The sequence below is a fragment of the Lactuca virosa genome, chromosome 6, assembly GCF_052849685.1.
Source record: "Lactuca virosa cultivar CGN04683 chromosome 6, Lactuca_virosa_CGN04683_v6, whole genome shotgun sequence".
NCBI classification, from domain to species: domain Eukaryota; kingdom Viridiplantae; phylum Streptophyta; class Magnoliopsida; order Asterales; family Asteraceae; genus Lactuca; species Lactuca virosa.
The window spans coordinates 57,331,193-57,344,303 of record NC_136431.1 but is presented as its reverse complement, the minus strand read 5'-3'; the positions used below and the strand labels follow the sequence as shown (position 1 = coordinate 57,344,303).

The 13,111-nt window shown below is 39.3% G+C and overlaps 1 protein-coding gene across 1 annotated transcript; it reads right to left on the bottom strand.

Annotated features, from left to right (window-relative positions):
• Positions 1–7,118: 7,118 nt before the first annotated feature.
• On the bottom strand, positions 7,119–7,543 carry LOC145120546 (mitochondrial import inner membrane translocase subunit TIM14-3-like). The gene is made up of 2 exons (XM_079056354.1): positions 7,367–7,543; positions 7,119–7,275 (listed from the first exon to the last, which is right to left on the bottom strand). Exons 1-2 carry the CDS (start codon positions 7,534–7,536, stop codon positions 7,119–7,121), a joined length of 327 nt encoding a protein of 108 aa, XP_078912480.1. The 5' UTR covers positions 7,537–7,543.
• Positions 7,544–13,111: the final 5,568 nt, after the last annotated feature.

Below are 13,111 nucleotides of genomic sequence, written 5' to 3'. Positions count from 1 at the left end.
CATATACACTGACCACAAGAGCTTGAAGTATCTGATGGATCAGCCCAACCTGAACATGCGCCAGAGGAGATGGTTGGACGTGGTAAAGGATTATGAGTGTGAGATCCTGTACCATCCGGGCAAGGCTAACGTGGTAGCCGATGCCTTGAGTCGCAGGGCAGAGAGTGCCCCATTGCGAGATGTTTGTTTGAGGTTGACAGTGATGACTCCGGTGTTGGACACTATTCGGGAGGCCCAGATAGAGGCCATGAGACCGGAGAACCGCAAGCGAGAGTGGGTGATCGGTCAGATATCTGAGTTCATTGCCGATAGTCGGGGGCTTATGACCTTCCAGGGCCGGATTTAGGTGCCATTTAAGGGCAGGACACGTGCCATTATGATGGCGGAGGCGCACAGGTCGAGGTTTTTGATCCATCCTGGGGCCACAAAGATGTATTTGGACCTGAAAAGAGACTATTGGTGGCCCTGTATGAAGAGGGATGTGGCGTGGTTTGTAGAGAGGTGCCTGACCTGTCGCAGGGTTAAGGCCGAGCACCAGTGCCCTCATGGCAAGTTGCAGCCACTTGAGGTTCCCCAGTGGAAGTGGGAACAGATTTCCATGGATTTTATCACCAAATTGCCAAGGACTGCGAGAGGCGTCGATGCAATTTGGGTGATCGTCGACCGGCTGACAAAGAGCGCTCATTTTCTTGCTATCAGTGAGAGCTCTTCCGCAGAGAGGCTGGCAGAGGTGTATGTGAGGGAGGTGGTATCGCGGCATGGTGTACCGATCTCAATCGTGTCAGATCGAGATGTGCGTTTCACTTCCAGGTTCTGGAAGAAGTTCCATGAGGAGTTGGGTACTAGGCTGCATTTCAGTACCGCTTACCACCCACAGACGGACGGACAGAGTGAGCGGACGATTCAGACGCTCGAGGACATGCTTCGGGCATGTGTGTTGGACTTCGGAGGGAGTTGGGACACGTATCTGCCTTTGGCTGAGTTTTCCTATAACAACAGCCACCATTCGAGCATTGGTATGCCTCCCTTTGAGTTGTTATATGGGAGGAGGTGTCGGACTCCCATCTGTTGGGGAGAGGTAGGGCAGCGAGTGATGGGCAACACTGAGATAGTGCTTCAGACAACAGAGCAGATACAACAGGTTAGACAGAGGTTGCTGACGGCCCAGAGTCGCCAGAAGAGTTACGCGGATAGGCGTCGATCCGAGCTCGAGTTTCAGGTTGGAGATTTTGTACTCCTGAAAGTGTCTCCTTGGAAAGGAGTGATCTGATTCAGGAAAAGGGGCAATCTGGGGCCCCGGTACATTGGACCGTTTAGGGTGATTGCGAGGGTAGGCAGGGTAGCATATCGTTTGGAGCTACCTGCAGAGCTGCGCCAGATCCATGATACCTTCCACGTGTCTCAGCTGAGGAAGTGTACAACCGACGAGTCGGCAGTGGTACCATTGGAGGATATCCAGGTGGACGCGAGTCTGAATTATGTTGAGAGACCGATCGCGATCATGGACCGGAAGGTCAAGGTTCTGAGGAACAAGGAGGTGCCTCTGGTTCAGGTCCAGTGGCAGCATTGGAAGGGGTCCGAGCTGACTTGGGAACCGGAGTCAGAGATGCGGGAGCAGCATCCGGAGTTGTTTTCGGCATGAGACTTCGAGGGCGAAGTCTGGTTCTAGTGGGGGAGAATTGTAACATCCCGAAATTCAGGTAAAGCTATTTAACCCTTCTATTTTGTCAAGTTGTCAAGATTAGTCCCTGAGTGAGTTCTTGTAGCAAATGAGTACGTTGGGCGTACTGGGAAGTACGCTGCGCGTACTCATGCACTTAATTTGGACGCGGACTCGCTTGGGTACGCTGGGCGTACCCAGGGTTACGCTGGGCGTAACGGGTCCAGAGGCAAACCCTAAATTTTTTGGCTTGTGCACTATTTAAAGGATGCTAAGGCTCATTTCTCAGCCTCCATATCAGAGAGTGAAACCCTAAGAGAACCTTCCATCGTCCTTAGCTTGAGTGTGTGTGTTTTGGAGCTAAAAGTGTCTTGGTGTGTTAGTAAAGAAGAAGGAGAGGAGCTTGTGGAGGCTAGGGCTTGAAGTGCAAGTTTGGATCTGAGATCTTCAGAGAAAGGAGCTTCATCTAGAGGTATAAAGTTCAAAACTTTCCTCTTTATTTGGTTTGATGTTGCATGGACCATTTCTAGGGTTAAAAGTCCCAAAGGTGGAGACTTTATGAGTGTAATGGACTCCATGGACCTAGATCTGTCCCATTTCAGTGATATTTGTGTTATAGATCCATAAAAATCCCAACTTGGTCGTTGTTATGAGATCATGCTTGAGTTAGGAGCTTTCTAGGGATTGGAAATGGAATGTTATGGGTGTTGGTGAGTTGTCCAGCCATGCAAAGGCTTAAAGTCACCAACTTTATGGATTAAGAGGCTTAGAAATGGTCAGATCTAGAAGTTGGACGTGGGTCTTAACTGTTTAAGACCTCAAGAGCTTAAGAGTCTGAAACTGGGAGTTACGCGGGGCGTAATCCCAGTACGCGCGGCGTAAGGGGTCGCGCACCCCGTTTCTGTGAGGACGCCGGGTACGCTCAGCGTACATGTGTGGTACGCGCAGCGTAACCCGGAGGGTTGACTTTTGTTGACTTTTAGGGTTTGGTCAACTTTAGGGTCTTTGAGCCATGAGAGGGGTAAAATGGTCTTTTACCCTTCTGAGAGTACCAAGAGAGGGAATAGTCTAGCCTTGAGAGATGTATTGATTAAGAGTATTTATTTTATATGATTAGGCGGAGGCTAGGCCAGATTTTATAGAGTTCGAGATTACCGAGTTACCCGAGGTGAGTCTTCTCACTATACTTTACCTAGAGTGGTAATTAGAGTTATGTGACAGAGTATTTTGTGTGCTTTTGCATGATGTGATTTCTATGTGATTTATGCTATGTATGTTACAGAGTTTACAGAGTTAGGACCGGAAGGTCCACAGAGTTAGGGCCAGAGGGCCCACAGAGTTATGGGACTGGAGGGTCCCACTGAGACACATTGACCAGAGGGTCAACAGAGTTATAGCCTCGAGTGTCTAATATGTGTTGTGTGTGGTATTTTGGGGAACTCACTAAGTATTTATGCTTACCGTGTTGTGTTATGTGTTTCAGGTACCAGTGAGGATCGCGGGAAGGCGCCGGCTTGATCAGTACACACATGATGAGCTTTTACATCTTATGATCTTGGGATGTGATGTTATGAATTGATTATGTGATACAATGATATTTTATAACAATTATGAATGAAAGTGTGTTTTTAATTTTGTGAAAAGTTACTTGAAAATTTGGGTGTTACACCTTGTGTACCACTCTTGTACGCTCAGCGTACTGAGTCCCTGAGTTGTACGCGCTGCGTACGCTATATTACGCCCAACGTACAAGCAGATTAAGCAATTACTTCCATTAAGTGCTTAATACTTGATGCTTTAATGTCCAATATCAGATCTGAGTCCTTTAAGACATCCTAAGGCATAAAGTTGGCAACTTTATGCCTTTGCATGTTCCAAATGCCCCCAACAACCCATTAAGACCTTTCCAAGAGTCTTAATCCATGCATGAGGTCGAAACACCTATCAGGACTCCATTTTTATGGTATGAATGAGTCAAGGGACCTTAGATCTACTCTTCCTAAGCTATGGAGTTGCTCAAACTCTCAAGAGATGATCTATGAACACAAAAGGGACTATATAGAAAACCCTAGCTCTAGAAATGACAATGATGACCAAGGTGAAAGCTTTTTACCTCCTCAAGCTTCCTAAGCTGCTCTAAATGCAAAATCCAGAAGCCCTTCCTCGTTCAAGCTTGTTTCCTCCTCTTCCTTGTAGCTAACACACCAAAAAGATGGTGTTAAAACACTCACAAGCTCAAGAACACACACTATAATGATTTTAGGGTTTTAGGGACGTTTGAGGGTGAAGGAGGTGGTTTAGGGTGAAGCTCAAATGAGATAAGGATGATTATATAGGTCTTAAGTCCGGAAATTAGGGTTTGAACATTTGTCATGTACTCCCCGCGTACCCTTTGGTATGCCCAGCGTACGTGCTGACCCTCCGCGTTCATTCATGCATGGTACGCTAAGCGTACTCCTGAAGTACGCCCAACGTACTTAAGGGACCATTATTCAATACTTATAATTTCAAGGGTTCCAAGGGTAATACCTAATTGGAGTGTTACATTATACATATAACCATCCTATATCTTCATTAAATCACTTGGAGGCATTCACTTAGTGCCCAAGATCCAACACACACACACACACACACACACACACACACATATATATATATATATATATATATATATATATATATATATATAAACATACATAATCTAAATCAAGAGAGTGATATAACTCACATTGTTAGTTAGTGAATACTAACATCTTTTTTCTTCAATTCTTTCATTGATGCATCTTGATCCATCTTCTTTGCTCTTAGGCCTATTCATACGCATGTACAAGTTTTTATTACCTGTCTTAGCCTATTAAGAGCTTAATGACTCTCATGGTCAAAACGCCCACTTATTGGATCATATTTCTAACTTAGCATTTCTACTTCTAATACATTCCAACCAATGGATTAAGCATCCCATACTACCTAATTCATTATAATATACTCTCTAATTCATCAATCATAATCACTAGTTAGGGTTTCAAACCTTAACTCTCATTGTATTAATTTCACCATGGAAATCACTCTCTAAACTTAATTAAATCTTTTAAGCACTCTCATCTAAATCAAAATCAAGCTATAAATTGATCAGTTCAACAAATCTATACAAACTAACAATTTCACCAAAAGTGGAGAAATCATACCTTAATGACTCTCGTGGTCAAAATGACCACTTATTGGATCATATTTCTAACTTCTCATTTTCTACTTCTAATACATTCCAACCAATGAATTATGCATCTCATACTACCTAATTCATTATAATATACTCTCTAATTCATCAATCATAATCACTAGTTAGAGTTTAAAACCCTAACTCTCATTGTATTAATTTCACCATGTAAATCACTCTCTAAACTTAATTAAAGCTTTTAAACACTCTCATCTAAATCAAAATCAAGCTATAGATTGATCAGTTCAACCGATCTATACAAACTAACAATTTCACCAAAAGTGGAGAAATCATACCTTAATGTGAAGAGAATGAAAATCCTAACAATCCACCATCTCTAACTTGTCTTGGCACTATTTGGGCAGCAAAATCGCCACCTTCAAACTCTCAATCGATTCCCCATTCAAATGGATCAAAATGAGCTCTTAACAGGTTAAAACATGTGTTTTGACCTCGAAACCGCGTCATGGTGACCATTTAACTTTGGTCAATGGTAGCTTACTTATGCCACCGCGTAGTGGCGATTTGTTTTCCGCTCTGCGACACCTAGTGATCAGCAAAGTGCATTGTTGATTCCATTCCAGCTTTGGGGACAACTTTTCCTCCAACTTATAACACACATAACTTCTTCATTTCTAACCTGTTTTCTATGATCTTTATATCCATACGAGGTTGGAAATATACTCTACAATTTTGTTAAGTCATTTCTCACCGACTTAATTTGGCCCAAAAAACATAAAATTTCTCATTTTACCCTTTTGGCCAAAATACATCTTCTCATGTATTTCTTCTCTTGAACTTAGTTGTCTAACCTATTATTAGTGACTTAAACCCATCTTGACCATTTTCATGAAGTCATAACTTCATAAACCTTCTAAATTCTCATAAATGACCATTTTGCTCTTTTGGTTAATATCTGAATAAAAGTTAAATCTCTCTAAATTTTAGGTTCCAATACTTTCCTACTGGGTTCTCTTTTAACATGGTTTTAATGAGGCACTTCATGTATGGTTATTTCCTTCACTCAAGGTATCCAAATTGTACTCTTTTATCTTATGACCAGAGTTTTTGTCCCAAAGGGTTTTTTCCGACAAGGTTTTTAACGAGACAAATGTTTGATGTATTATCTGAAGATACAAGATGAAGAAATACAAGTATAATTCAGTGTAAATCTAAGAACACTAGGGAGAGTGTTGTAACTCATAGAAGATGAATGGTTGCCTACATTTAGAGCCTTTCATAAGTAGGAGTTATGTACATAAGTCCTACAACCTTTGAGTTACCCAACCTTTGCCCTATATATAGTGGGTTCTTATGTACCGGTAAACACACTTGAAACACTAGAGAAACTAGAGAGAAAGCATATGTAAATACATATATGATCAATGAGAATGTTCGTATGAATCAGTAAGTTGAATTATTGAGTTGAGCTAGTTCGTCATAGAACAAATATCATTTTAAACAAATATCATGTTAAGTTCAAAATATTCTATTTTATCTTATATTATACTATAATCGAAGCCATCTTACTTGCACCTAATTGATTTGAACCCCAATGACTTTTCAAAAATTCTTTTTAATAATGTTTCTAACTTTTGACACATTAATGTGAGATAAAGTATAAAATCTTTTTAATTTCATGGTTTTCACACATAGTATTTGTGTTTGAACACCACTAACTTTACCCAAGGTTAATCCCCTTCTCTAAACTTATTTTCGTCTTACATCATTTACTTGTAAAATGCACATATAGTAGATAAAGTAACAAGTAATACGTATTATATATCATTATAAAACACATAATGGTAAAATAATTCCTTTTATGGTGACATGCTCAAAGTACTATATACCAATCACCTTTCGTCCTCATGTGTTCTTAATTATGATTGCTTTCCTAACACCCGGAAAGATAAAGAACACCTACAATCATCAAACGGGTATAACCTGTGATTAACATATCTCAGTTTACGAAGATACGTCGTCTATAACATTATAAGGTATAAAGAAACTCTTTTATTACTCTTACATAAGTCCTAGGAACCCACCAATACAACTTAAATCAAATTGTCACTCAATATCCAATGGTTTTTTCTTTACTCCTCTCAAGAACACAGGAGAAATGAAGACTTTGTCAAACTTTGGAAAAATGTATGGATTTAAGGTCTTTTATGTCATTTTCCCATTAAGGTATAACAAATCCAGTCCATGTTTATGCTAAAAATCATCTTCTTGAGTTGACATTGATCAGAAAGCCGAGCCTGTGTTGCTAGTTTTCCTCATGAGCATTTCTTTTGCTTCATTGATTTTGGAAGCAAGATAGTGACTACCACCAGCATCTGGATGATTTGCCACCATTACCCTTCTACGTGCTTCCCTTACCTTATCAACCACAATACTTTCCCTACACATTTAAACCATCAAAAACACATAAATCATAATACAAAAAGACATGGAGATGAATGCTAGATTTAGTAGTGATATAAATTATGTACCTTACTCCAAGAATCAGAGCAGCTTCTCTTCTTGTCATTTTAGATTGGAAACCACCTTGATAAAACTTTCTAAATGCAACAGGCGAAGCTGGTCTAGCCTTGAAATCCTGCCATGCTTGGATGCCATATCTGCCAGCATAAGCAACAGCTGCAACTGCAAGTCCTGTCATCAATGGAGTCGCCTGGTGGAGGAAGATTTAGTGTTAGCATCAGATTCCTCAAGATCAATGATTTGTTGAGTTTAGGATAGTAGATATCACAATGTTTTTCCTTGGTTGATGATCTTTTATGCGGTAGAATTTAAGAGTATACCCATTAATTGAATGCAAGAAAATGAAAATCATCAATCTGATTACCAGACCACAAATACGAGTAAAGTGGTCTAAATATAGAAGAACGCGTCAAATTTCTTGATAAAAATTAACGCAAAGTTTATCTAATGAGTATTATAAAAGTAGTTCGATATAGAATCGAAGGTGAAGAAACAAATAAGCATTTGCTGGAATGAAGCAAAAGTGAAAAATAAAATTGATAGGATAAGAGTTAGTTTAGTTACCATTACGCCTTGTTCTTGAGTCGTTGGCTGAGATTCGAGAGCCTGGATCGATTTGAGGGATAAAATTTGATTGATATGTGATGCTAAAACGCGGTGTATGTAAGTGAAGATGAAAATATCTGGAGATTAGAATGTGTGAAATTGATGGCGGCGGAAGAAGGTGAGAGCAGAAGTAAAAATGAGATCAGAGAAGTCTACGAAAAACATTCGGTTTCTTTTAAAGGGTAAAATCGTAAAATAGGAAATGTCTTCTTTTCCTGTGTTTTTCTAATTTATTACTCCCTCTGTCGCAAATTAATAGTCCATATTTTCTTTTTGGTTTGTCCCAAAATAATAGCATACTTCTAATTATAAATATCTTTTTTACCAAAATATCCCTCATAAATGCAACAAAAGGATAGAATTAAATGCAACATAAGGGTAAAATTGTCATTTCATTTATTAAAGTTAGTGGTAATTAATGTTTCCTTAATCTGTGTGTTTTTTGTCTGTAGACAATAATTTTGGGACGGAGGGAGTATTTTTTTTCAACTCTCTCTTTCCATAATAATAAGGGACAAAACAAAATAAAACGAAAAACAAATATTTTAAAAACCGGCATTTTTTTTATTTGAATCAGTCAAATGATTGATTATCAATTTGACTGTTGATTTAACCGGTCTGACCGTCAGACTATATTTGGTAGTGGATTGTTTTAGTTTTCGAGTTGTGTATATTTTGGATAACCTAATCGATTGATCTATTCAATTTTCTTTGGATATGAACTACTTTTTTTAACGGGCTAAGTAAAATTAAACTATATAAGTCCAATAAACTAAACTGGTTCAAACTGTTTTTTATCGATTTTATCACACCATTTAATCCAGTTTTTGAAGAAATCGTGCGGTTCAATCCGGTCTAAGAAAATAACATAAGATTGGTGGTTCTTTCCTTTCTTTTGTAAATGTTATCAAGAACTTGGTCGATATGAATTGGTAATTAACAATATTCTTTACCTTTAGATGCTGAAATGGTGAAGGGCGTCATCAATTTGAAATTGTGTGATCATTACTTTACAGCAGAGGCTTATATTAGAAGAAAGTTAAGAAACAAAAGTACAATACCTTGCTGGCCCGGGGGTCCTTTATCAAGAACTTGGTCAATATGAAGTTCCACTGCAGATTCTCCAAATTCTAAACTAGGCAATATTCAACACAGAAGGAAAAAGTTATAAGGACAAGAAAGGAAAACTCTATGCTAAGTTAAAAATTGAAGGTTTATAACAATAATTGCACACATCAGGGGAGAATAAACATTCTATACAAATCATGTATAAATGAAGACTAATAAATCAGAAATCAAAGAATCTGAATCACCAAAATTGAAAACATTACCAGGGATGGATGTTCTTCGACATCCATCTGTTTAGTCGATTTTTGGTCGATCGTTTTCACAGGAGCAATGAAAGGATTAAAGTAGGAAGAATAAGAAGAAACATATGAGACGAATCTTTGCTTTAGGTATTTCGATTATCATAACATCTAGGGATTCCAATTTAATGGTGTCGGTAATGGCCATGGATCATGGGACAAATAGATTGGCTCTTGATGGAGAAATTGTGAAGCGGAGGAGACGCGGACTGAAATCGGTGATTATATAGATGAACTGATGTCACACCCCCAAACCAAGGATGGCGGAAACATCCGGGGGTGGAAATGACTTCATGTATAGTATCACAACAACGAGTATAATAGTGCTCATAGTAAATACAACCATCATAATTATAATTGAAAAAGTTACACCGTAGTATGAGTTTACATGTTTCAAAATCAATTACACTATGATGACCAAAAATGAATTGTTTGACGATTTAACGTCCCATCCTCAAAAGTTGTTGATTTCCTGTTTCACTGATTTCCTGAGAATACAAGTAATTTCGAAAAAGTGTCAACAATTAAGTTGGTGAGTTCATAAGCTTTTGGATGTAGAGTTTGAAAACCTTTGTTTGTAATGGTAATGTATGCACAAGAAAAATCCAATATTTTCCTTATAAAATGTTATGTAGTCTTAAATCCCAAGACCGAATGTATGAGTGTGTTTCGAAATTTTAACGAAGTATGCAATTTTAAATAGATAAAACCCTTTTTAGAATAGAATTTCCCGTAAAATTGAAGTGTTGTTAACTCCCTATGTGAGCCGTTATAACCATACTACGACTAGATGACCTGCTACAACGTTTTTCAGACGTTTAGAATTTGTTATAACATTTGTCACCCGTAGACCTGCAGGTCCCGTTTAGAATTTGATTTTCTTTTTCACTATGAAGTCACCAAAGACAAACACTTTGCTCAACATGTTACAAAGTGTTATGAAAGTTGTAAGTTGTGAATTAGTTTTTAACCTTTCTGCACTGTTTTAGAGAAAATCATAGAAAAATCATACGAAGTCGAAAACTGAATCTGTAAACTCTGAGAGTTTAGAAAATGTGTCTAGTATATCCATAATTTTTATTATGATTTTTAGAAGTCTCCAACTTATGTGAAAATGTTCATATTAACTGACTGGTCTGGATTCGGTTCTGAAATGATAGATAGTTTTATAAAAATCACCATAAATTGTAGAAAAAATCGTATGGAGATTTGCAAGTAGTCATTAGAAAGGTATAAACCTGAAATACTTGCATATGAAGCAGTTTCGAAAGATATTAAGTTTAAGATGGTAAAAACAGTCCGTGAATAGGACTCAGCTTTTCTGAGAAAGGCTGAAGTATGAGTTTGAGTTATATTAAGGCGTGTTAACTTGTATTCCCCCCCTAAAACTTGAAGAAAACATAAAAATGTAGGGGTATGAACTCACCTTGAGTGATTTCCTTAGATGAATGCTGAAGAGAAAGGGTTTCCAAGTCAAGAACACTTGGTAGGAGCTTGGAGAGTTGAAGATCTAAGAACAATTATGGTGACCTTTGTTATGAGAGATTCATAATCTGAGTGAAGGAGTGAATAATGTTCAATGTAGGATGGGAATACTTACTGAATGAGGGTGAAAAGCTCAAAGGTAGCCTTGGAGTCTCGAGTTCTTAGAGATGGAAATGAGAGAGAAGTGTTTGCTTCTTGGTGAGAGAGTGAGTAAAGTGGAAGGAGATATGAGGGTTTCCAGCTTTTGATCAAACTATCCAGCTGGAGGAGGGGTGTGGAAGGACAAATAGTTGACTAGGTAGAGATGAATAGTGACTGAGGGTTGTCCTACGTGGGTATGGGGGATAGCTTGTGTCACACTTTATGGAAAGTCAACACTCTAACACAATATCTCACCCAATAGATATTGTCCTTAGTTTACGATCCTCTCCCCAAAATGTGATTTAAAATATGATAATATAGGGTCTTATACATCAAAATATGAGTTTGGAGAGTTTAAGTTATGAAAATTGCAAGTCTGAGGAAATTTCCTGAGTCAAAATCACTTAAAATTACTAAAAAGTCCGTAATTGACAAAAATCTGAAATGAGGTTCGGATCTGCGAGGGTTCCGGAGCCAATTTGCCAAATTCCGGAGTCAAGTATGGAAATTCCGAAGCTCTTTCATGGTTCCAGAGTGGGGAGTGCCGAGTTAGCAGCTTCCGGAGCCGATCCGTGGCTTCCGAGATGCGAGGCTGTCCGGGCGAAGCCTTCCTATCGTGTGCGAGTCGGTCCGAAGCGGAGCATTCTGGAGCTACTTTCCGGAGTGAAGGAGTTCTGAAGCTGAGGGAGGTCCGAAGATGCGAAATTGTCCGGTTCTTAAGAGGGTTCCGGACCAAGAGGGTCCTTTTGGGTTTTCTCCTTCGGTTTTGGGCTGTTTTCGACCGAGGAAGGTAAATAGAGAGATTTGGGAGAGATTTCTCATACTTGGAGAGATTTCACATACTTGGAGAGATTTAGAAGAGATTTCACATACTTGGAGAGATTTGGGAGAGATTTCATATCCTTGGAGAGATTTAGGAGAGATTTCATATCCTTAGAGAGATTTTTTGAGAGATATAGATACAATGGGAGAGATTGAGAGAGATTTTGTCGGGGGCCTTTATTAATGTTTTTCTTCATAGATCAAAGAACGTAGACTTAGTTGCATCCCATTTTGAGTGTTATACACCCCCGAAGGACACGTAATAGTGTTTTATAAAGTTGTTACTTCCCTCAATCTGATTAGGGTTTAGAATTTTGAACATTTGAAACTTTCAGGCGTTACTTTGCATTAAAATTTAGAGTTATACATTAGCAAACATAAAGTAATACCTAACATATTAGCACTAGTTGAGTTGACCAGTTTGACTTTGACTTGAACAGAAAGTGACGGTCGTCACATTATCCCTCCATTAGAAGGAATTTCGTCCCGAAATTAGCACTTTGACCGGGACTTCAAGAGTTGGGGAAGAGGTGTAAGTATTTTTGTTTCATCTGATCTTCGCGTTCCCAGGTGAACTTGGGTCCTCGTTTAGCGTTCCAACGGACCTTCACTATAGGGATGCGACTCTGTTTTGTTCTCTTGATCTCTCGATCCATGATTTCTACCAGTTCTTCTACGAAGTGGAGACTCTTGTTGACCTCGATTTCTTCGAGTGGGATCACAAGAGTCTCGTCAGACAGACACTTCTTTAAATTTGACACGTGGAAGGTCGGGTGTACGTTGTTAAGTTCTTGGGGTAGCCGAAGTTTGTATGCCACTGGGCCAATCCTGGCAAGGATTTCGAACGGTCCTATGTACCTTGGATTTAGTTTACCACGTTTACCAAAACGTATCGCTCATTTCCATGGTGAGACCTTCAGTAGCACTCGGTCCCCAACCTGGAATTCCAAGGGTTTGCGTCGCTTATCGGCGTAGCTCTTTTGTCGATCTCGAGATGCTTTCAGTCTTTCTCGAATTTGTACGATCTTTTCCGTAGTCTCCCTTATGATTTCAGGGCCAGTGAGGGTGCTGTTAGGGATTTTCCCCTTTGCTAACTGTGTATCTCCCACTTCAGCCCAACACAGTGGTGATCTGCACTTGCGGCCATAGAGAGCTTCGAATGGCGCGACCTTGATGCTAGTATGATAACTGTTGTTGTATGAGAATTCAATGAGTGGTAAGTGGTTATCCCATGCTTTACCGAAGTCAATAACACAAGCTCTTATCATATCTTCCAAGGTTTGAATAGTTCTTTCGCTCTGCCTGTCGGTTTGTGGGTGGTAGGCCGTACTC

Bases quoted from the DNA above. Each gene is read 5' to 3' on its own strand.
- LOC145120546 (XM_079056354.1), bottom strand. From the start codon at position 7,536: ATGACAGGACTTGCAGTTGCAGCTGTTGCTTATGCTGGCAGATATGGC. The intron at 7,276-7,366 runs GTACATAATTTA...TTAAATGTGTAG, and splicing joins GCTCTGATTCTTGGAGTAAG to GGAAAGTATTGTGGTTGATA.